Here is a 23471-nt window from a genome sequence, read left to right on the forward strand (position 1 = left end):
CATTCAACAGGTTTGGATTCTAGGCCAATTCTGAGTTTTTCTACTATAATGAAAACACATACTTGAAATGTTAGGAGGAAGCTGGTAGCTTTCAGGCCATTCTTCCAGCAGGACTTAAAGCTTTATGAGAACACCATAGATAATTTGCTTTTTAGGTAAAAAGGTGTTCAAATTCTCAATAGGACCAAAGGAACCTAAGGGAGCACATGAGGGATGTTTCCAAGCAGCTTCAGAATTTGGCCATTCAGCATAAAATGCTATGGAAATGCTGAACTTTTACCCATTACTCATAATTACTATAGTCCTTTTATTCCTAAATACTTTTCTTATATCTTTTGTAATTGTTTTTTGTACTGTTAATATAGCATATACTCCTTTAGTTTTATATGCAAGCACTCCCAATAACTGAAAACTAAAGATTGTATTTTACTGCAGAAAGATCAATTATTTTTTAGCCAATATGTTCATTATGTTAATAGATTACTGAACTTTCTCTTTAATATGGTATTTATAAATTCTTTATTTGTCCCAAGCAAGGAGGTGGATACATATAATGTTTAAAAGCTTCAGAGCTGTATGCTTGATAAATATGTGCATGTGTATATATACACATAAAATATTTTAAATATAATTCTTTAAAAATACACTGATGGCCAGTGATGTGGTGGTATAAAACATCTCAGAAATATTGGTTATTTGAAAATGTTATATTTTATGTACTTCTTGTGTCCAGTACTGTAATATAGAGAAGAGAGATTAAGCACAGTTTATAAGTGACAAATTCTCAGAATACGCCTTTTGGATCATGCTGTGATGAAAAAAGTCGTGATGGTCAATGAAAACTGAGATGGAAACAAAAAATCAGAAGCAAGTTAAAATGATGATGTTTTCTGATGGTCTTATCTATATCCATTCAGGACAGTTCCCCTTCTGTCATCTCAGTTAATATTGGTCATGAATTATTTTCTTCATTATGGGAAGAAAATATTGTTTTAATTCCACTGGTAGATTTGCTAGTAGCATATTTGATGTAGTGAGTAAATATTCAGATACCTGATGAGCATAAGCAATTGTTGGATAAGTTATAGTATTATGCAAAAACTCACATGAGGAGGCACTTGAGTGGCATGTTAGAAATTGATGTTTGGTAAGAGCAAAATGAAAAAAAAAATACTCCATTTAGCAATAATGAAAATATTTTCACTTACTAACACTGAATGTCTCCAGATATAATTAAGATGTTAGACAGAATAGGTCATGAAAATGGTAAATACCATGTTTTGTTTTTTTTTTCGCTATTTGCCATTTAGAGTGTCTGACAGATGATAGAAAATTTTCACATTCAGAGTTGGTCATTTTCATTCTTTTCAACTTATTTAGGGGGGAAAGTGAAGACACCTATAAAAGTGATTGCAGTATTGGTTTTACAGCTGAATGGTATTATTCTTCAGATCAACAAATTAACTAATTTATTTGATAGTTGACAAATTACTAACGTCCAGTGTTTTTCAGAACCAGTTTTTTCAGTGTTCCTTCAAACCATAGTAGAATTTTTTGTCTAACCCAATTTAACTGGAAAATAAAATAAGTGCTTGTAAAGTCCAGAGTTTTAATCTCTTCTGAATCTCTTGTCTTTGAAATTAGGTATTTTTGTTAAGTATTGAAAATCCATTAATGGTAATATTCAGTAGAAAAAAAATGAAGTGAATGAAACAAAGGAATTGATCAAATAAAAAAATGGTGGCACTTGTCTTTACTGTACCTTTGGATCTTAATATGAGTCTGTTCTTTTATATTTTAATCAAAGGTACAGGCGTCTGTAATGTATTTTTCAGAGCAAATTTGAAAGTCTTACTTAAGACTTGGTAAGATTTGAAAATCATTTTAAGTGGTCCACAACATTTGAAAGTTATTATAGCTAATCAATAACACTTGAAAATCATTTAAAGTGGCCAGTTCATAGATGAAATTGTATATAATTGATGGAAAATAGTTGGTAACTACACAAAAATAAAAATAGATCTTAAATTTTATGGATTTTGGAAACTTGCTTTATGAGGTGTTTAATTAAAGCAAAGTTTCTCTTGTATGTGTGTGTGTTTTAAACCATACCATTTGGCACATGAAAGTGCAGTGGGTAGTATGGCTGAAAGAAAATAGGTGGTGGTCCAGATGTTACATAATAAGTAGGGTACCCTCCCTCAGTAGCAAAGTATGGAGCAGGCTGATAAAAGCAAGTTACATTATCTGTATTGGGTAGTATATTCTGTTCTCCAAGTACTTTTAAAGCCATAAGGGTGATCATATTGAGTGTCTGCCTCCTTTCGTGACCCATGAGGCAAACAGTGCTTTCATTCACAACTCCATGCAAGGTCATAAGGTAGTCATATTTGCTCTTTTCTTCGCCTATGAAATGGTTATGGAGGTATGATTCAATCTTCTTTTGCTGTTCTACTACATCAGGAAAATCAATGAAGAATCTAGAACACATATAACGTTCCAGTGTCTTGATTTCTGCTTCACAAGCTGGCTTAAATTCACGAACCAGCAAGTTGCTGTACTTCAGAAGGCCACCACCTCTAATCTCTTCAGGTTTTCTAGTAGATATAAGCTTGTATTGCAAATGGATCATTGCTTCTTGGAAGTCTCCATACATGCTTTCAGCTACCACAACAGGATAGGATTCTTTAGTTAGTTTAGCATTTTTGTCACTGTAGAATTCTAACATGGGATCCAAAACAATTTGAAAGGAATCAACACTAAATTCAAATTGTCGTCTGAGTGAATTCACAAATTTTAGCTCTACATTCTTTCCAGTATTGTTTGAAAGAGAAATGAGACTCCAACGATCGTGCTTATTGCAAATTTTGACCATCTTTTGCACATAAGCCTCTTTCATGATCTTTAGGGTGATCTTTTCCTTTTTTACACCTTTTGGTAAAAAGTCAAGTAGACAACCAAGAACTGCATCCTTAACAACCTGAAATTCCTGATCACTTGGTAGATCAATGCCAAAAATAACATCTAGATCCTTATAGCTGATTCCACTGTGGCTTGCAAGTATATAACTTGCTGTGGAACCATTCAATCGGGTATCTTTAACAATAATTCCTTGCTCTATCAATTGATCTTTCACAACTTGAATGATATCTTTTGGTTTTACCTCCAGTGTGGGGAAATTCCCCCTTCCGTGAATTGGAATTACTTCATCTAACACTTGATCCAGTGTTATAACTTGATCCCAGCTGAGATTGCTAAATCTGATTTCTGACATTGTACAGTCAGAAGATCAACTAGAAAGCAAGCAAAAGATTGAGAAGAAATGTTAGCATTGCAAAATCAGTGTTATACCTAAAGCATATGAAAAAGTTAAAAATAGACAACATAAACAAAATTAATGCTAGAAAGAAAATTGTCACTGTACCTAATTGTCTTTAAATTTATTTTTTAAAGCTTTTATTTAAATTCCAGTTAGCATACAATGTAATATTAGTTTCAGGTTTACAATATAGTGATTCAACACTTTCATACAACAGCCAGTGCTTATCACAGCAAGTGCACTCCTTAATCCCCATCATCTATTTTACCCATTCTCCCACCCACCTCCTGTCTGGTAACCATCAGTTTGTTCTCTATAGTTAAGTAAGTGAAATAAAAGCCACTATGATTAAGTCAGAATTGTTAGATCCATTTGTGCATGGAAACAAACATTCTCAGGGAATTGTTAGAGCTGTAATTATTTTTTATATAAAATGGTGACCTCAATCTTTCTTCATGTAATACTATAATGATTATATTTGGTATATTTTTTTCATGAAATTACCATAGTATATCATTGACATCAGTTGTCATGAATTTAAAGTGAGATCAAAGAGCATGTCTGTGTATGTTAGACCCAGCTGACTGAAGGCATAATGTTTAGAAGCAATATATAGCATCTTTAAGCCAAAAGCTTTAGGGCATTATATATATATATATATATATATATATATATATATATACACACACACACACATATATGTATATATATGGTTTCATATATATTACTGATCAAATTTTAAAGAATATTACTAATGTAGGGTATGAACTCCTTGAATTTGAGGATAAGGATGGCACTTAATTCATCACCTCTTCTATGTGTCCAGTAATCCTTTAAGAAATGTTGGTTGAAGAAAATAATAATTGGGAGAAAAACCATGAGAGACTCTTAACTATAGGAAATAAAATGAGGGTGGCTGGAGGGGAGGTAGGTGGGGGGATGGAGTAATTGGGTGATGGTCATTAAGGTGGAAAAGTGATGTGATGAACACTGGGTGTTATACAAAACTGATAAATTATTGAACACTATATCTGAAACTAATGATGTACTAAAAGTTGGCTAATTGAATTTTTTTTAAAAAAAGAAAGAAACGCTGGTTGAAGGAAATAATAATTGTCACTTTAAAGTGAAAAATAAATGAGACTACTCCATTTGTCTCCAAAATGAGAGCAAAGATATACAAAACCATAATAAGATTCCTGACCTTTAAGAAATGTTTTCTGCAAATGTGCATTATGATATGCTCAGAAAATTTTACAGTTTGGGGGTGTTAAGAAATTAAAGTTATAAATGCTATAAATACAATTGTTAAATATAATTCTATTATTATGTAATTAGGTACAATTACAGTTACTACATGGATCTTCAAATACTCTATTAAGCTGTCTAAGCAAATAAAACTAGGAAAATAGGGCGCCTGGGTAGCTCAGTTGGTTAAGCGATTGCCTTCCACTCAGGTCATGATCCTGGAGTCCCAGGATCGAGTCCCACATTGGGCTCCCTGCTCGGCAGGGAGTCTGCTTCTCCCTCTGACCCTCCTCCCTCTCATGCTCTCTGTCTCTCATTCTCTCTCTCTCAAATAAATAAATAAAATCTTAATAAAAATAAAAATAAAAATAATAAAACTAGGAAAATAAATAAAATGCTAGTTATGGATGTAGCTTTGGGTTTAGGCCTTCTTTCTTGAATTCCAGAAATAAAAAAAATAAATGAAGTTTAATGCATATTTGTATAGACAGTATTCATATTTTGCCTATGTAAGGAGCTATTAGAATAGAATTTCAATATTTAGAATTTTGTCTTATATTATTTCCCTCATAGAACTAGAGCAAATATCATCATCTTATTTGACATCTATAGAATCAACTTTTTTTCTTTTCTCAATTTATTTGTTTGCTTGTTTATTTAATTCCAGTATAATTAACATAGTGTTTTATTAGTTTCAGGTGTACAATATAGTGATTCAACTATTCTATACATTACTTGGTGCTCATCATAAGTGTACTCTTAATCCCCTTCACCTATTTCATCCATTCCCCCACCCACTTCCTCAGGTAACCACCAGTTTGTTCTCTATATTTTAGAGTCTGTTTTTTTGTTTGTCTCTTTTTTTTCTTTATTTGTTTCTAAAATTTCACTTATGAGTGAAATCATATGGTAGTTGTCTTTCTTGGACTGACTTATTTTGAATTGACTTTGACAGTTCAAGCATTTTGCAAAAGGCCAATTAAGCAATGGCAAATCTATGTCAGTGGGAAGATAAGACTAAAACCTATTCTGTTTCTGTATATGAAATTTCCAAATATATTAATAAAAGAGTACTTATTTTTATTATGGGATGAAATGGCCCACATAAGGCATTCTTTGTTGCATTTTAAGCCACATTAATTACTAATGTTCAGAGAGTTTTATTAGCAATGTCAATATCCAAATCAATCCTTAAAGATGAATAGACTGAATTGACCACACACCAGGCTATTGGATTTTGGTTATTCATCCATCAAGTGAAATGGTCTGTATATTGACTTTAGGACATTTGAAAAAATAAAATGTTATATGAAGAACAAAGTATGCAGTAACAACTGGCATGCCTATTTCCTAATTTCTCTTCCTGGAATTATCACTGATTGTTTTAAGCTAACAAGGTTTGTTATCCTCAAATTCTCAATCTGGAAAAATAATAATTCATAACACTCGCTAGTTTCATGTAAAGGCCTAAGCAAGATCAATCATTTACCTAATATTTTAGAAATATCAAATGTAAACTATACAACTTTAATTGATGTAGAAAACATTCCCAAATTCCTTTTTAATATGTAAATTTCTTTTGCAAGTAACAATTTTTCCTTTCCTTATGGCAGATTTCCATTGTCAATATTAGTCAAAAGTTTAAAATTCAATGGTCCAACCCCATTCCTACAATCCCCCTGTAAACCTATACCTCTACCAATGATCTGAAAATAAAGATTGTTTACATTGGTATATTGACATTATTAAAATTACCACATTCTTTTCCATACAGAAGTTTCCAGGATATTTATGTGCAAATAAAACCCTCCAAAGACATTAGTAAGTTTACTGTCAAAATGTAGGAGTCCTTGATCAAAAAGGTGTCCTTTAAATCAAGAAATAGGAAGTCTTACTTTATATCTTAAATCTGCTCATAGATATAAGAGGAGGAAGGGGAGGGTCAGAATTTTGTTTCCCAGACAGAATCATACTATGATCTTGCAAAGACAAGAAAGAGATTATCCAAACTTTAATTTCATTTTACACTAGAGAAGTGGTGTAGGGAAATTGATCATCATTGAACAACTATTTAGTTGCTGCTTGATCACCTATGTTAATGATACCCCAAATTTCTGGTTTTCAGAATTATCTAGAGAGCTTAAAAATATGCATATATGATATTTTAGGCCTGGTATTTCTTGTTAAAAAAGAAACAGTGACACCAACTTGCTAAAATGTGGGAAAACTGTGTCCTTGGTTGAGCAATATATTACTTAAATATCAAAATCACAGTTTTAATAACCAGTTATTTTTTCACCCTTCTGCATCCACTGCTACATAAACTTATTTTTTAAATCAAGACTATTTTGGGGGCACCTGGCTGGCTTAGTCAGTAGAGCACCTCTGCTCTCAGAGTTGTGAGTTCAAGACCCATATTGGGCTTTGAGCCTACTTAAAAAAATAAATTAAAAAAATTAAATCAAGCCTATTTTTCTATTGAATTAACATTATTACCAAATGAGGAATTTCAAGCTACATCTCACCAACCACCTCTACTGCTATATGTACATGAAATGCAAACTAGAATTTTTAAAAATAGCCTTAGAAAAAAGCATAATTATGAAAATAAATTTGTGATACACACAAACACATATAGACATATAGACATATATGAGCATGCAAAATATTATGAAATATATGTCACAATGGAATAAATATAAATGATTTATATTGATCTGGAATCTATATACACCTCTACCAATGCTCACCTCTATTAACATGGATAATTAAGATCTGAGAGCAATGTTATGTTTCTCTGGCACATCCTCTATTTACACATATTGCACAATATCAATATAATGTTGTAATTACAGATTTCACATATGACATGAAAATAATAAGACTTATCTTCATGTGTGGGTTATGGCTCAGCAGTTAGCTGGCATACTTCATACAGCAGAGTCAAATACTTATATATCAATAACAAAAACATTACAAAACTTGGAAAATTTCATTTGAATTGCTGAACCAAAGAGCATGGCTAAATATCAACTTCAGATGACTATCATATAAAAGGTGGGAAAACACCAACAAAACCATTCACATTGTTTATGTTTGTCTTGGGTACAGTACAGTTCTTAGTTACTCAAAGTGTGTTTATTGAACATGAAATATAAAGCTATATTTTCACAGACTAAAAGCTCAAATTCAAGGCAGAAATCCTTCAGTATTGTGTCACATAAACCCAAATAGAAGTACAAAATCTGAAATTCCTAACTATTCTTCTCCAAAAGTGGAAATCAACAGTAGTTCATTATTTTGCAGCATATAAATCTTATTCTGACTCTGACTTCTTCCAATTTACTCATCCTTAAAGCTATCACTTTTTCCATCTAGCTTAGCCAATACTAGTGTGCCCATCACGTATCCAACTACAGTAAACCCAAAAAGTGGTTTCCATTATTCAACTGGTTAAATTCACTGGAATGCAAGGCAAGATGAGAGAGCTGGCAAGACTTCACAAAGAACTGCAAATAGATACTTGTATAGTAAAGTATAATTGTTCTCCCTATCACCACCCTATGGTCATTCTGACTATAAGAAGAAAAGGAAAACTTAGTCACTGTTTTCATACTTGTATTAATACTAGAATAATATTTTCAACAAGAATGAAAAAAGGCTTAAGACTTACGTTGGGAAGACCACTTTAAGAATGCAATACAGTTGAGTTAATATGATGATTCAGTATTTCCTTTAATGAAGGTAGTAATTTTCATTTTATCACTGAATAAAATAATGAATCAGTCAGGAAAACTGCAGGAAGAAAAATGCAACAATGGAGTTCTTTTATAAATGTTATGCAGGTAATGTGGTGATCCCTGTTCAGTGGTCCTACAAATTACATACACACAGACATATATACACAAAGAGATAAAGAGACATAAAAACTGACAGAAGAAATGATTTTAGCATACATCAGAATAACATGGAGGGCCTGTAAACACAAATTCCTGGGTCCTGCCTTCAGCGATTCTTATCCAGGTCAGAGGTGGGGCCTGAATATTTGCATTTCTACCAACTTTGCAGGTGATGTTGATGCTGTTGCTCAGGGAACCACACTTTAAGAATCACTAATCTATACAAAACTGAGAAATGGGGCACCTGGGTGGCTCAGTCGTTAAGCGACTGCCTTCGGCTCAGGTCATGATCCCAGGGTCCTGGGATCAAGCCCCACATCGGGCTCCCTGCTCGGCAGGAAGCCTGCTTCTCCCTCTCCCACTCCCCCTGCTTGTGTTCCCTCTCTCACTGTGTCTGTCTCTGTCAAATAAATAAATAAAATCTTTAAAAAAAGAAAAAAGAAAACTGAGAAAGAAGAGTAAAGGAACAGGTGTCCCAATAGCAGTACTTAGTCCCTCATAATTTGGCTAGTTCTATTTAATGTAAAGCATTACTTTGAATAATCTAGATAATTCTAATCGAAGTAAATGTTCTTTTAGACTACAGGCTTTTTTTTTTTTTAACAGTTCGACATTATTTTGTCAAGTAAATATTTAAACTAATAGAAAGTGTTTATAAACTTTGTATTAGGATTCTAAAAACATGTCTAATAGTACCACTATCATAAATGATTGTATACAGAAGTAGATTCTTATGCTTTAGAAACTGTCACTACATATATACATATATACTTACATATAGATAAACAGATTTTGAATACAATGTATTTTACTAGTTCAATAAACTATTATGTAATATCTGTATATGTATATTACTGGAAAGAGGTTGGATATTTTATCTGGTAAAATTTTGTTTCTAAAAGGGAATGCTAATGTCTGTGAGAAATGGTAAGAAATGACAATGCAGGGAGAAAAGATGGTGGAGGAGTAGGGTCCCCAGAATTGAGCTGGATATCTGCCAGACCACTCTGAACACCCACGAAATGAGCCTGAGAGGTAAGAAGATCTGGATCTCTACAAACAGAATATTGCAGAGGGCTGGTTTTGAGGTACGAAGCGGGGAGCTGTGATTCCGTGGGCAGATATCAGAGGATAAATGGCAGTGGGAGGGAGCTTGGCCATGGGGATCCTACACCATGGGTGAGCAATAGCCTCGTGCACTGGGGATGGGCAGAGACTTGCAGAATGGTAGCAGATGGAAAAGGACTTTAGGGCAGCCCCAGGGATGGAAACCCGGAGCAGCAGGGCCATGTGTGCGAACTGGGGGTGGCTGGCAGTTTTAGAAGCACAAAGGGCAGAGACGTGCCCCCACTTGGAGGCAGGCCTGGGGGCACTGCAGAGGGGCGCACAACCCAGGACGCTGCAGTTTATAGAAGCACAGACAAAAACGGAGATAGTGTGGCCTGGAGAGCTCACTGAAGAACAGACTACGATCTCTCTGCTCTGAGGCAGAGGGCTAGAAACAGTCTCTTCTGCTCTAACTCGCAGAAGAGACGTGGAAAGCCGCCATGGAGAGCTGTCAGAGAACAAAAGCCCCAAAGACTGATTCCCACTGAGCCCATCCCCCGCCACAGGCAGGCAGGGCAACTCTGCCCAAACAGAGCTGCCTGAGTAACAGCGCGGCAGGCCCCTCCCCCAGAAGACAGGCTAGGAGAACAAGAGACCAGCAACCCTAAGGTCCCAAGAAAACAGGTGCATCTTGCTTGGGTTCTGGTCAATAATTTGGACTCTATACATTCCCTCAAACACCCATCAACAGAATGACTAGGAGGAGGAGTCCCCAAAACAGAAAAGACTCAGAGATTATGATTTATGCTGCAGATTTACAAATGGATGCAGATATAACCAAGATGTCAGAGATGGAATTCAGGCTAGCAATTGTGAAGACAATAGCTAGAATAGAGAAATCAATTAATGGCAACATGGAGTCTCTAAGGGCAGAAATGAAAGCTGAATTGGCAGAACTTGAAAATGCTATCAATGAGATCCAATCTAATCTAGATAATCTAACAGCTAGGGTAAGTGAGGCAGAAGAACGAATCAGTGACCTGGAAGACAATTTAATAGATAAAAAGGGAAAAGAGGAGGCCAGGGAAAAACAACTCAGAATCCATGAAAATAGAATCAGAGAAATAAGTGACACCATGAAGCATTCCAATGTCAGAATAATTGGAATCCTGGAGGGAGTGGAGAGAGAGAGACTACAAGATATATTTGAGCAAATCCTAGCTGAGAATGTCCCTAATCTGGGGGATGAAACAAACATTCGTGTCCTAGAGGCAGAGAGGACCCCTCCCAAGATCAAGGAAAACAGGCCAACACCCCAGCATGTAATAGTAAAACTCGCAAATCTTAGAACCAAGGAAACCATCTTAAGGGCAGTTAGGGGGAAGAGATTCCTTACATACAGAGGGAGAAACATCAGAATAACGTCAGACCTATCCACAGAGACCTGGCAAGCCAGAAAGGCCTGGCAAGACATATTCAGGGTACTAAACAAGGAGGACATGCAGCCAAGAATACTTTACCCAGCAAGGCAGTCATTTACAATGGAAGGAGAGATGCAGAGCTTCCAAGACTGGCAGAAACTGAAAGAATATGTGACCACTAAGCTGGCCCTGCAAGAAATATTAAGGGGGGTTCTATAAAAGGAGAAAGACCCCAAGAGTGATATACAACAGAAAGTTACAGGGACAATCTATAAAAACAAGGTTTTCACAGGCAACATGAGGACAATTAATTCATATCTTTCAATAATCACTCTCAACATGAATGGCCTAAATGCTCCCATAAAACGGCACAGGGTTGCAGATTGGATAAAAAGAAAGAACCCATCCATATGCTGTCTACAAGAGACTCATTTTGAACCTAAAGGTACATCCAGACTGAAAGAGAAGGGACAGATACCCATCTTCCATGCCAACGGACCTCAAAAGAAAGCTGGGGTAGCAATTCTTATATCAGACAAATTAGATTTTAAACTAAAGACTGTAGTTAGAGACACAGAAGGACACTATATCATTCTTAAAGGGTCTATCCAACAAGAAGATTGAACAGTTGTAAATATCTATGCTCCCAACATGGGAGCAGCCATCTACATAAGCCAACTGTTAACCAAAATAAAGGGTCATATTGATAACAATACGTTAATTGTAGGAGACCTCAATACTCCACTCTCAGCAATGGACAGATCATCTAAGCAGAAAATCAACAAGGAAACAAGAGCTTTGAATGATACACTGGACCAGAGGGACCTCATAGATATTTACAGAAAATTCCACCCTAAAACAAAAGAATACTCATTCTTCTCAAGTGCACATTGAACTTTCTCCAAAATAGACCACATACTGGGTCACACATCAGGTTTCAACTGATACCAAAAGATTGAGATTATTCCCTGCAAATTCTCAGACCATAATGTTTTAAAACTGGAACTTAATCACAAGAAAAAATTTGGCAGAAATTCAAACACTTGGAAGCTAAAGACCACTCTGCTCAAGAATGTTTGGGTCAACCAGGAAATCAAAGAAAAACTTAAACAATTCATGTAAATCAATGAGAATGAAAACACATTGGTCCAAAACCTATGGGATACTACAAAGGCATCCTAAGGGGGAAATACATAGCCATCCAAGCCTCACTCAAAAAAATAGAAAAATCCCTAATTCACCAACTAACTCTACACCTTAAAGAACTAGAGAAAAAGCAACAAACGATGCCTAAGCCATGCATTAGAAGATAAATAATTAAGATTAGAGCAGAGATCAATGAATTAGAAACCAGAAACACAGTAGATCAGATCAATGAACTTAGAAGTTGGTTCTTTGAAAGAATTAATAAGATTGATAAACCACTGGCCAGACTTATCCAAAAGAAAAGAGAAAGGACCCAAATTAATAAAATTATGAATGAAAGGGGAGAGATCATGACTAACACCAAGGAAAGAGAAACAATTATTAGAAATTATTATCAACAACTATATGCCAATAAACTGAGCAATCTGGATGAAATGGAGGCCTTCCTGGAAACCTATAAGATGCCAAGACTGAAACAGGAAGAATTTGACAACCTGAATAGGCTAATAACCAGGAATGAGATTGAAGCACTGATAAAAAACCTCCCAAAAAACAAGAGTCCAGGGCCTGATGGATTCCCTGGGGAATTCTACCAAACATTCAAAGAAGAAATTATACCTATTCTACAGAAGCTGTTTCAAAAAATAGAAACACAAGGAAAACTTCCACACTCGTTCTATGAGGCCAGCATTACCTTAATCCCCAAACCAGGCAAAAACCCCATCAAAAAGGAGAATTTCAGAAATAATCCCTGATGAATATGGATTCCAAAATCCTCAACAAAATCTTAGCTAATAGGATCCAACAATACATTAAAAGGATCATCCACCACGACCAAGTAGGATTTATCCCCGGGATGCAAGGGTGGTTCAATATTCACAAATAAATCAATGTGATAGAACACATTAATAAGAGGAGAAGAAGAACCATATGGTCCTCTCAATTGATGCGGAAAAAGCAACTGACAAAATCCAGCATCCTTTCCTGATTAAAACTCTTCAGAGTATAGGGATAGAGGGAACATTCCTCAAGTTCATAAAATCCATCTATGAAAAACCCACAGCGAATATCATCCTCCACGGGGAAAAGCTGAGAGCCTTTCCCTTAAGATCAGGAACACGTTGGGGCACCTGGGTGGTTAAGCGACTGCCCTTGGCTCAGGTCATGATCTCGGGGTCCTGGGATCGAGCCCCGCATCGGGCTCCCTGCTTCACGGGAAGCCTGCTTCTCCCTCTCCCACTCCCCCTGCTTGTGTTCCCTCTCTCGCTGTGTCTCTCTCTGTCAAATAAATAAATAAAATCTTAAAAAAAAAAAGATAAGGAACACGTCAAGGATGACCAGTCTCACCACTATTGTTCAACACAGTACTAGAAGTCCTAGCAACAGCAATCAGACAACAAAAAGAAATAAAAGGTATTCAAATTGCCAAAGAAGAAGTCAACCTCTCTCTTTTTGCAGATGACACGATTCTTTAAGTGGAAAACACAAAAGACTCCACCCCAAATTACTAGAACTCATACAGCAATTCAGTAATGTGACAGGATACAAAATCAATGCACAGAAATCAGTTGGTTTCTTATACACTAACAATGCAACTGTAGAAAGAGAAATTAGAGAAATGATTCCATTTACAATGGCACCAAAACCATAAGATACATCGGAATAAACCTAACCAAAGAGGAGAAGGATCCATGCTCATGGATCAGAAGAATAAACATTGTTAAAATGTCTATGCTACCCAGAGCAATCTATACTTTCAATGCCATCCCGATCAAAATTCCAATGACAGTTTTCAAAGTGCTGGAACAAACAATCCTCAAATTTGTATGGAATCAGGAAAGACCCCCAAATCGCCAAGGAAATGTTGAAAAAGAAAAACAAAGCTGGAGGCATCATGTTGTCCGATTTCAAGCTATATTACAAAGCTGTGATCACCAGGACAGCATGGTACTGGCACAAAAACAGACATATAGACCAATGGAACAGAACAGAGAACCCAGATATGGACCTTCAACTCTATGGTCAAATAATCTTTGACAAAGCAGGAAAAAACATGCAATGGAAAAAAGTCTCTTCAGTAAATGGTGCTGGGAAAATCGGACATCCACATGTAGAAGAATGAAACTCAACCATTCTCTAACACCATACACGAAGATAAACTCAAAATGGATGAAAAACCTCCATGTGAGAAAGGAATCCATCAAAATCCTAGAGGAGAACATAAGCGGTAACCTCTTTGACATCAGCCACAGCAACTTCTTTCAAGATACATCTCCAAAAGCTAGTGAAACAAAAGCAAAAATGAACTTTTGGGACTTCATCAAGATAAAAAGCTTCTGCTCAGCAAAGGAAACAGTCAACAAAACAAAGAGGCAACCCACAGAATGGGAGAGGATATTTGCAGATGACACTACAAATAGAGGGCTGGTATCAAAGATCTATAAAGAACTTCTCAAAGTCAACACCCAAAAAACAAATAATCAAGTCAAAAAATGGGCAGAAGACATGAAGACACTTCTCTGAAGAAGACATAGAAATGGCTAACAAACACATGAAAAAATGTTCATCATCATTAGCCATCAGGGAAATTTAAATCAAAACCACATTGAGATACCACCTTACACTAGTTAGAATGGCAAAAAAGGACAGGGAAAGAAACAACAAATGTTGGAGAGGTTGTGGAGAAAGGGGAACCCTCTTACACTGTTGGTGGGAATGCAAGTTGGTGCAGCCACTTTGGAAAACAGTGTGGAGGTGCCTCAAAAAATTAAAAGTAGAGCTCCCCTATGACCCAGCAATTGCACTCCTGGGTATTTACCCCAAAGACACAGATATAGTGAATAGAAGGGGCATATTCACCCCAATTTTCATAGCAGCAATGTCCACTATAGCCAAACTGTGGAAAGAGCCAAGATGCCCTTCAACAGATGAATGGATAAAGAAGATGTGGTCCATATATACAATGGAATATGACTCAGCCATCTGAAAGGATGAAGACCCAACTTTTACGTCAACATGGATGGGAGTGGAGGAGATTATGCTAAGTGAAATAAGTCAAGCAGAGAAAGTCAATTATCATATGGTTTCACTTATTTGTGGAACATAAGGAATAGCATGGAGGACATTAGGAGAAGGAAGGGAAAAATGAAGGGGAGGGAATAGGAGGGAGAGATGAACCATGAGAGACTGTGGACTCTGAGAAACAAACAGGGTTTTAGAGGGGAGGGGGGATTGGTTAGCCCCGTGATGTGTATTAAGGAGGGCATGTACTGCATGGAACACTGGGTGTTATATGAAAACAATGGATCGTTGGATCACCACATCAAAAACAAATGATGTATTGTATGGTGACTAACATAACATAATATTATTTAAAAATTAAAAAAAAAAGAAATGTCAATGCAGTAATTTACTGAAGCTATGGTTTATTCGCAGCCAACTATTATCTCCTTAAAAATAAAAGTACCCATTTCAGAAAAAAAGTAGTATTTTGGTATATCAAGAAGAAAATATTATGTTTGCCAAATAATATTACTTTGATATTTTCATGCTATATTCAGTAACACAGTAGAATATACCCTGGATGACATTGATAGTATAATGCACTAAATAGAAAATAAAAAGAAAACAGTATCTATGAAATGAAAGTGTTAATCATATTGTGGAAAAGTCTCACACTGTTTTCACCCTATCAAAAGTAAAGAGTGAAGTAATACATTAGACCAAGAGAAAACTCATCCTGATATTCGACTCATTCAAATCTAGAAGTACAGTTAAGAAAACATTTATTGGGATACCCATGGACCCATAAGTCAGGCCAGGATTAGAAAACAAAACGAAACAAATCAAAACCCTCACTCCATCATGGTTACTGCTTTGTGTCTGGCTAAGTGATGAAAAATGTAAGACATGTACTGTTTTTTCATTTTGCATTTCAAAAATAAAGCTGTAATGTCAATCAAATAGTTGGTTAATCAAACATATTTTTTAAATTTAATATTTTCATGGGAGTAGAGCGGTACCTGTAAAGGGAATAAAAGTATTGCAATAGCTATGTAGGGATCAATAAAATAAACTTTTTAACCAAATTACCTTAATAGATTTAATTTTTTTATTTTTCTTTTTTTTTTAAAGATTTTATTTATTTATTTGAGAGAGAGAATGAGAGAGAGAGAGCACATGAGAGGGGGGAGGGTCAGAGGGAGAAGGAGGCTCCCTGCGGTGCAGGGAGCCCGATGCGGGACTTGATCCTGGGACTCCAGGATCATGACCTGAGCCGAAGGCAGTCGCTTAAACAACTGAGCCACCCAGGCGCCCTTAATTTTTTCTTATATTCTCAATACTGGAGAAAAAGTTTTTTCTTGCTTCTTTATTGTGCTAACCCAAAGTGCAGGGATATCATCAGAGATAACAAAGCAGTGGAAGGCAAAGCAAGTGAAGTTTTAAAAATGTATATAAAGTAAAATGGAAGTTAAAAAACTTTAAAGAACCAGTTTTCTTTTCAATTCAATTCATTAGTTCTTTGTTCCACTAAAATCAGAATAGGTTTTGCTTAAAAGAAAATGGAGAAATAAGCCTGTGTTGGGGCGCTTGGGTGGCTCAGATGGTTAAGTGTCTGCCTTTGGCTCAGGTCATGATCTCGGGGTCCTGGGAGCGATCTCGGGGGCTGGGAGCCTGCTTCTCCCTCTCCCTCTTCTGCTTCCCCTGCTTGTACTCTGTCTCAAATGAATAAATAAAATCTTTTAAAAAAATAAGCCTGTGTTTAGAGTCTAATTGTAGATGCAAAATATTTTAAAGTAAATTTTTTTCTCTTTTTATTTTTATTTTAATTCCAGTATAATTAACATAAAGTGTTATATTAGTTTCAGGTATACAATATAGTGATTCAACAATTCCATACATCACCCAGTGTTCATCATGACAAGTACACTCAAACCCCATCAGCTGTTTCACCCATCCCCCTGCCCACCTCCCCTCTGGTAACCATCAGTTTGCTCTCAATAATTAAGTCTGTTTCTTGGCTTGTCTCTCTTTATTCCCTCTATTCATTTGTTTTGTTTCTTAAATTCCACATATGAGTGAAATCATATGGTATTTGTCTTCCTATGACTGACCCATTTCACTTAGCATTATACTCTCTAGCTCCATCTATGTCATTGCAAATAGCAAGATTCCATTCTTTTTTATGGCTGAACGGTGTTCCATTGTACTCTTAATAACTAGTACTAACATTAAGCTGTGTGGATAAGCCATAAAATTCTTTTTAAACTGATAAGAACAGATACTACACTTGATCTTAGCCAAAAGGCTGAGAAGCGATATAAAATTCTTTTTATAAACACCATAATCATAATACATTTATCCATCTAAATAGGCAGCTATTTTATAATCTGTTAAAAATAAACATCTTGACTAAAAGTCATTGATTATAATAAAGTATTTGCCTGTTCATCCTTGTGGACTTTTCTATTAGCCCACATGTGGAGTTTAAGATACAAAACAGATGAACATAGGGGAAAGGGGGAAAAAAAAGAGAGGGAAGCAAACCATAAGAGACTCTTAACTATACAAGACAAACTGAGGGTTGATGGAGGGGAGGTGGGCGGGGGATGGGCTAAATGGGTGATGGGTATTAAGGAGGGTACTTGTGTGGAGCACTGGGTGTTATATGTAAGTGATGAATCACTAAATTCTAATCCTGAAATCAATATTACACTATATGTTAACTAACTAGAATTTAAATACAAATTTGAAAAAAAAAACGATTTAATTACAAAGAAATCTTAAAACATATTTCAGATTAAAATCTGGCAAAGGATGAATGTTTTATTTGCTTTTTATTTTTATTTTTTAGATATTTTATTTATTTATTTGAGAGAGAGAGTACCAGCGGGGTGGGGGGAGCGGCATGGAGAGGGAGAAGCAGGCTCCCGCTGAGCAGAGAGCCCAACACAGGGCTTGATCCCAGGACCCTGGGATCATGACCTGAGCCAAAGGCAGATGTTTAACTGACTGAGCCATCCAGGCACCCCAGAATGAATGTTTTAAAAGAAAAAGTGTAAACATTTAAAATGAAATCTGTGCATTTCCAACATTTTTAATATAGATAAAAATTCTAGTATTTGTTTATAATTGAATTTAAAATGCTTATATGAGGTTTCTATTATTATGTGTATGCAATTTTATATGCTTGACCACAGTGCTTAAGTCCTAGAACAATACTTATATCACAAAATGGTGTATTACTTATGCCATAATGCACTGTTGATGTTCTAAGTCTATAGCATTTAAAGATTTGGGAGGGACTTCTCAATACCAGTTCACTTTAGCATTAGTCACTTTCAAATTTGGTTCTAAAGAATAAATCTTATGATACTGATGTTAAAACGGTTCCAATTTACGTTAATTCACAAAACTATTTCACTTGTCTGGGATTCTACTAATGATATGAATGGGTTCATTTTCCAAATTTCTAGCCTCTTACCAATACATCTCAGATAATGATGAAACTTGAGAAAAAAAGTGTTTATTTTTAAATTTTCTTAATTTTTTTTATTTTTTTATTTTTTAAGAGATTTTTATTTATTTATTTGACAGAGAGAAAGAGTACAAGTAGGCAGAGAGGCAGACAGAGGGAGAGGGAGAAGCAGGCTCCCTACTGAGCAGGGAGCCCAATGCAGGACTTGATCCCAGGACCCTGGGATCACGACCTGAGCCGAAGGCAGCCGCTTAACCGACTGAGCCACCCAGGCGCCCCTAAATTTTCTTAATTTTAAAAATGTTTTTAATTATGTTAAAAACATGTGTGATAATTTCATTTTCAACTCCTAGAAGTAGCAAAGTGCTCAGAGATGTTATTGGACTTAGTATAATTAGGCTTGCCCATGGAAGGAAGGGTAGGAAAACATCAATTTCTCTTATACCAAAAGATGGTAGAAATGTTTAAGATTTCTAGTTTCTATTCACACCCACAAAAAGGCAGGCAGATAGATTCTACTTTGTGTTACTTATATCCTGGTTTGTAATTCTCTTTACTTTATGACCATCTTTTTTCAAACACTATGCTTAGCTCCAATTTTTGTTCTAATAGTGTTTTTTTTGAGAATTAACATGAATTCCTGGTTTCCTGTCATTGTGAATAGGGAAATAACTTGTTCTCGAAATTCTTATATGTGGATGGAACCATGCTAAAAGAGGGTTTTGAAGTTAAAAAGCTCAGGTGAAAGTGCATTGGAATAATTAAGATCAACATGCTAGACACCTAGAGAAAACAACACAAAAGCCTCAATGAGAAACAGCTCTGGATTTAAAAACATGATGCTCAGAAGCTTAAAAAGGAGCTACCTTCCTCCAGGTTAAACCTCTGCTTCTAATCCCAGAGAAATCTTTCATTTCCTTCCCACACTGCCCCAACACATATATATATACACTTTCTTGTGTTTGTTTATATTTTTTATGTTGCTGTGGATGTTTGTTGCTTTAAAGTATTAAAGTGTGCACTGTTCTAAGGAAATCATCTCCTGAATCCTTTCAGGTTTAGCACCAGTCTCTTACAGTGGGAAGTGTGAGAGCTCTCAATAGCACCACTTTCTTCCTCTCCCTCTGCTCCTTATAGTGGCTGGTAGAGGCTGATAGCTATGCAAATTCAACAGTCACTAAGTCAGACTTCTTTTGCTTCTAATGCACCTGATGCAAAGAGTTGCTGCCTCTCCAAACTGCCACTAACGTAATAGAGGGGAGCTGGCCAGAGAGAACTCCAGTTCCCTTTGGAGGGAATGACAGGGTAGGGAAATCACTGAGAAGACTGAAGTACAATAGGATTCTCTGGCAAGTTGTGAGCTAAAGCTTCCTAGTGAGATCAAATCTCCATCCCCTCTGCACTGGACCCTGTTCAGGTCACCATGATTCTCACAATATACCCAGTAACCAGGTAAGCATTCTCCAAGTCATTCCAGATCTGTTACCTCTTTGTGGATAACCCTGTCAACACATAGGGATCAAGGAAGGATCCTCTGGAGACTGAAGGGGACCCCAGAATTATAGCCAACAACATATATACCTTCCATATGACTCAGGAACACTATCTGAAGAGGCAGGAAAGTAGGAATCCACCAGAATGCTCCATGAAAAAGCCTTAGCATTAAAAAAATCTATTAGCCTGTTTCCCCTTCTCCCTTTACAGCACCTTCTAGACTATAAGAACTCACTTTACCAACTGCTGCTCTCTTCAATTCCTTCCAAACAACTGGAGTGGGGCAGGGATGTGGTGCTAGAATGAGGTTCTGGAGGGGGCCTGCTGTTAAGCACAGAGGAGAAGGGGAAGGGTGGCCAGAGAAAAAGAAAGAGAAATGCAGAAATTAAAATAAAAGGAAAAGAATAAGGGGAGAAGGAAGGAAAGAAAGAAATTAAGGAAGAAGGAAAAGAGAGCACAGAAACAAGCACTTATCACAGCTGCCAGGGTCCCTAAACCACTGCTGTCCAAGGGCAAGTGGGTATTGACAGTACTTCCCCCAATAGACCCCACTAGTCCAACTCACCCACTCTACAGATTTCTTTTTCTCCCAGGCTCATCCCCCTTGTAGTGTAAAACTATTTCCATGGCAACATATGGGCACACAATTTAAGGTGGTTCATAATATTGAGTCATATGGGTTCCACCTACTCCAGGAGGGGGATCTCTCCATTACTTTCCTTTTTCCTTTATTGTTGAACTTTGTCCAGTGGAATAATATTACCTTTTCTCTCTCCTCACACAGAAACCCAATTTCCTCTTCTTTCCCAAAGTGCTGTCTGACAAATGTCTTTCCCCAACATACACCCAAACACACCCTCCTCCTTCCTCCTCCTTCAATCATTGCTAACATAAACACAAACTTACATTCATGCTCAGAGGGCAGTTTTTCTGAAACAAGTGGCTTTTTTCACTAGTGTCTTTTTTTTTTTTTCCTTAACAATTTGCATCATGAGGACTTCCTTCTCTCAATACATTCTGCTCTTGGTTTGGCTAGAAATATTTAGGTCCTTATGTTTTCTCTCATATCTAAAGCCACTTCTAACAAGAGAAAACAGCTGGATGGCATTTTTTAAAGAAACAATATCAAAATGCAGTCTTTGATAATTTAAAGTAGAATTGTCTTAATGCAATCCACTAAGTTTATAATTAGTAATATTAAATTTATTGATTGGATTATTGTTTCTAAACTTTGCTTCCATTAAATTTTTCTACTAGCATAAAATAAACTTCACTTTTAAGGTACCTAAAGACTATACAAAAGAGATAACTAATAGGTGCTTTACAGAAGGAAAAATAAATCTTGAAAGGAAGTTTAGGATTATAGAAAAAAATATGTAAATATACTTATTACCTGCCTATAACATTCTTGCACTGTTATGTAGTAAACACACTTGATATCTAAAAAAAAAAAAAAGTGAGGTACAGACTTTAATACTTCACTTTATAAATGTGTGAAGTTAAAGTTTTCAAAATCATTCACTATTTATTGACATGTAAATGTGTTAGTCAATTAATCTGGAGGGGTTGTAATTCCCTTACCCTGGAGCTGTGAATAAACATAATTCTTGATACTACATCAACATATCAATTATATTTTGTTTATCATCTATAACTGTTGACTTAAGCACAGAAAATAAAATTCAAATGTAATTACTGATGCCTTTTTCATCACATTAACTGAGTTCAATCTTAATACAGCCATAATTATAGACACAATTATTAATAAAAGAGATAATTTTCTAAGAAATTCAGTATAAATTTTAGTTGAGTAAAATAAGTTTTTGAAGGAAATGTAATTCCAATGTCAATTTCAATGTCTACTCATAGTTGAAACTAAAAGGAAAAGTAATGAAACTTCCTTTCTATGAGATTTCTCACCGTGTCTTTTGGTAGCACACTTTTTTGAATTCAACGACACTACTACTCTGAAGATTAACTTCCTTCTCCAGAGTTCCCCATCAACTGATCTCCCCACATTCTCTGCACCTCACTTGCCACAACACCATGGATACTGTTGCCAGGAGACTAAGAATATTATTGTTGCATCATTAATGATCTTATAGTTAAAAATATTTTCAAGTGAGAAATTTATATAAGGCAATTCTAAGCATGAAATCTCAAAAAAATCCTGTATTCCTTATGTTACTTTGACTTTAATAAAAAATAGTAAAGATGAATAGATAACCCATACAGATGTACATACATAGCTAATTTTTTTTTGTTTTATTGTAACTGTCTATATGCAAAATCAAAATTAAGTTGTAATTTCTGAAATACAAACTTTGGGGACATATTGTCTACTTAATTTTCATCTCCCAAAGGAACATTGTTTTAAAAATCCTTGAACAGTTACAAAGTATTATAGTTAATTAACATTTTTTTTTAAAGATTTTATTTATTTATTTGAGACAGAGAGAATGAGATACAGAGAGCATGAGAGGGAGGAGGGTCAGAGGGAGAAGCAGACTCCCTGCCGAGCAGGGAGCCCGATGCGGGACTCGATCCAGGGACTCCAGGATCATGACCTGAGCCGAAGGCAGTCGCTTAACCAACTGAGCCACCCAGGCGCCCAATAGTTGATTAACATTTGATCATTGTTCTGAATGTCAAAAATCAATATAAAACCATTTTAAAAGAGCTCTTTCCAACATAAGGTCTTAATATAGTATGACCAGTTTATAGAAATCATCCCATAGGGGCGCCTGGGTGGCTCAGTCGTTAAGCGTCTGCCTTCGGCTCAGGTCAAGATCCCAGCGTCCTGGGATCGAGCCCCGAATCGGGCTCCCTGCTCCGCGGGGAAGCCTGCTTCTACCTCTCTCACTCCCCCTGCTTGTGTTCCCTCTCTCACTGTGTCTCTCTGTCAAATAAATAAAATCTTAAAAAAAAATCATCCCATAACTGTTTTTAATATAAATATCAAAATTGAGAAGAGAGACAAGCAAATACATTATAGGAAGGAAATTATCTGTCAAAGTCAATGATCCAAGGGATATGTTTTTGATAGCCCATGTAGTCATTCTGCAGTGAAATGTAGAAGGGAATTAGTACACTTTGGAAGGGCCAAAGATGAAACAATATAGTTGCTCAATTTTTTCCTGGCACTATAATATATATCAAAGGAAGAAGAAAAAAATTTTAATAACATCTAAGAGTATAAATCATGTATATGAAAGAGATAATGTTAAATCAGAGCTTAATTTGAATAAGAAAATATATCTGTACAGTTTCTAAAGGAAACATAACAGAAATTATACATTTCATGATATGTAATACTGAATATAGATTTTAAATTTTTAACTTGAGTTCAGAATTTTTAAACATGTAATTAAATGGTAAAAATGACCAAAAATTATATAATATGTCAGGTACTAAGTGCT

The 23471-nt window shown here is 35.9% G+C and overlaps 1 protein-coding gene and 1 pseudogene across 1 annotated transcript; both read right to left on the reverse strand.

The window, feature by feature from the left end:
* Nucleotides 1-2101: 2101 nt before the first annotated feature.
* On the reverse strand, nucleotides 2102-3274 carry TENT5D (terminal nucleotidyltransferase 5D). The gene has a single exon (XM_021689635.1). It carries the CDS (start codon nucleotides 3272-3274, stop codon nucleotides 2102-2104), a length of 1173 nt encoding a protein of 390 aa, XP_021545310.1.
* Nucleotides 3275-17271: 13997 nt separating this feature from the next.
* LOC123323558 lies at nucleotides 17272-17400 on the reverse strand (annotated as a pseudogene).
* Nucleotides 17401-23471: the final 6071 nt, after the last annotated feature.

The sequence above is a fragment of the Neomonachus schauinslandi genome, chromosome X, assembly GCF_002201575.2.
Source record: "Neomonachus schauinslandi chromosome X, ASM220157v2, whole genome shotgun sequence".
In the NCBI taxonomy this organism is placed as follows: domain Eukaryota; kingdom Metazoa; phylum Chordata; class Mammalia; order Carnivora; family Phocidae; genus Neomonachus; species Neomonachus schauinslandi.

Bases quoted from the DNA above. Each gene is read 5' to 3' on its own strand.
- TENT5D (XM_021689635.1), bottom strand. From the start codon at position 3,274: ATGTCAGAAATCAGATTTAGCAATCTCAGCTGGGATCAAGTTATAACA.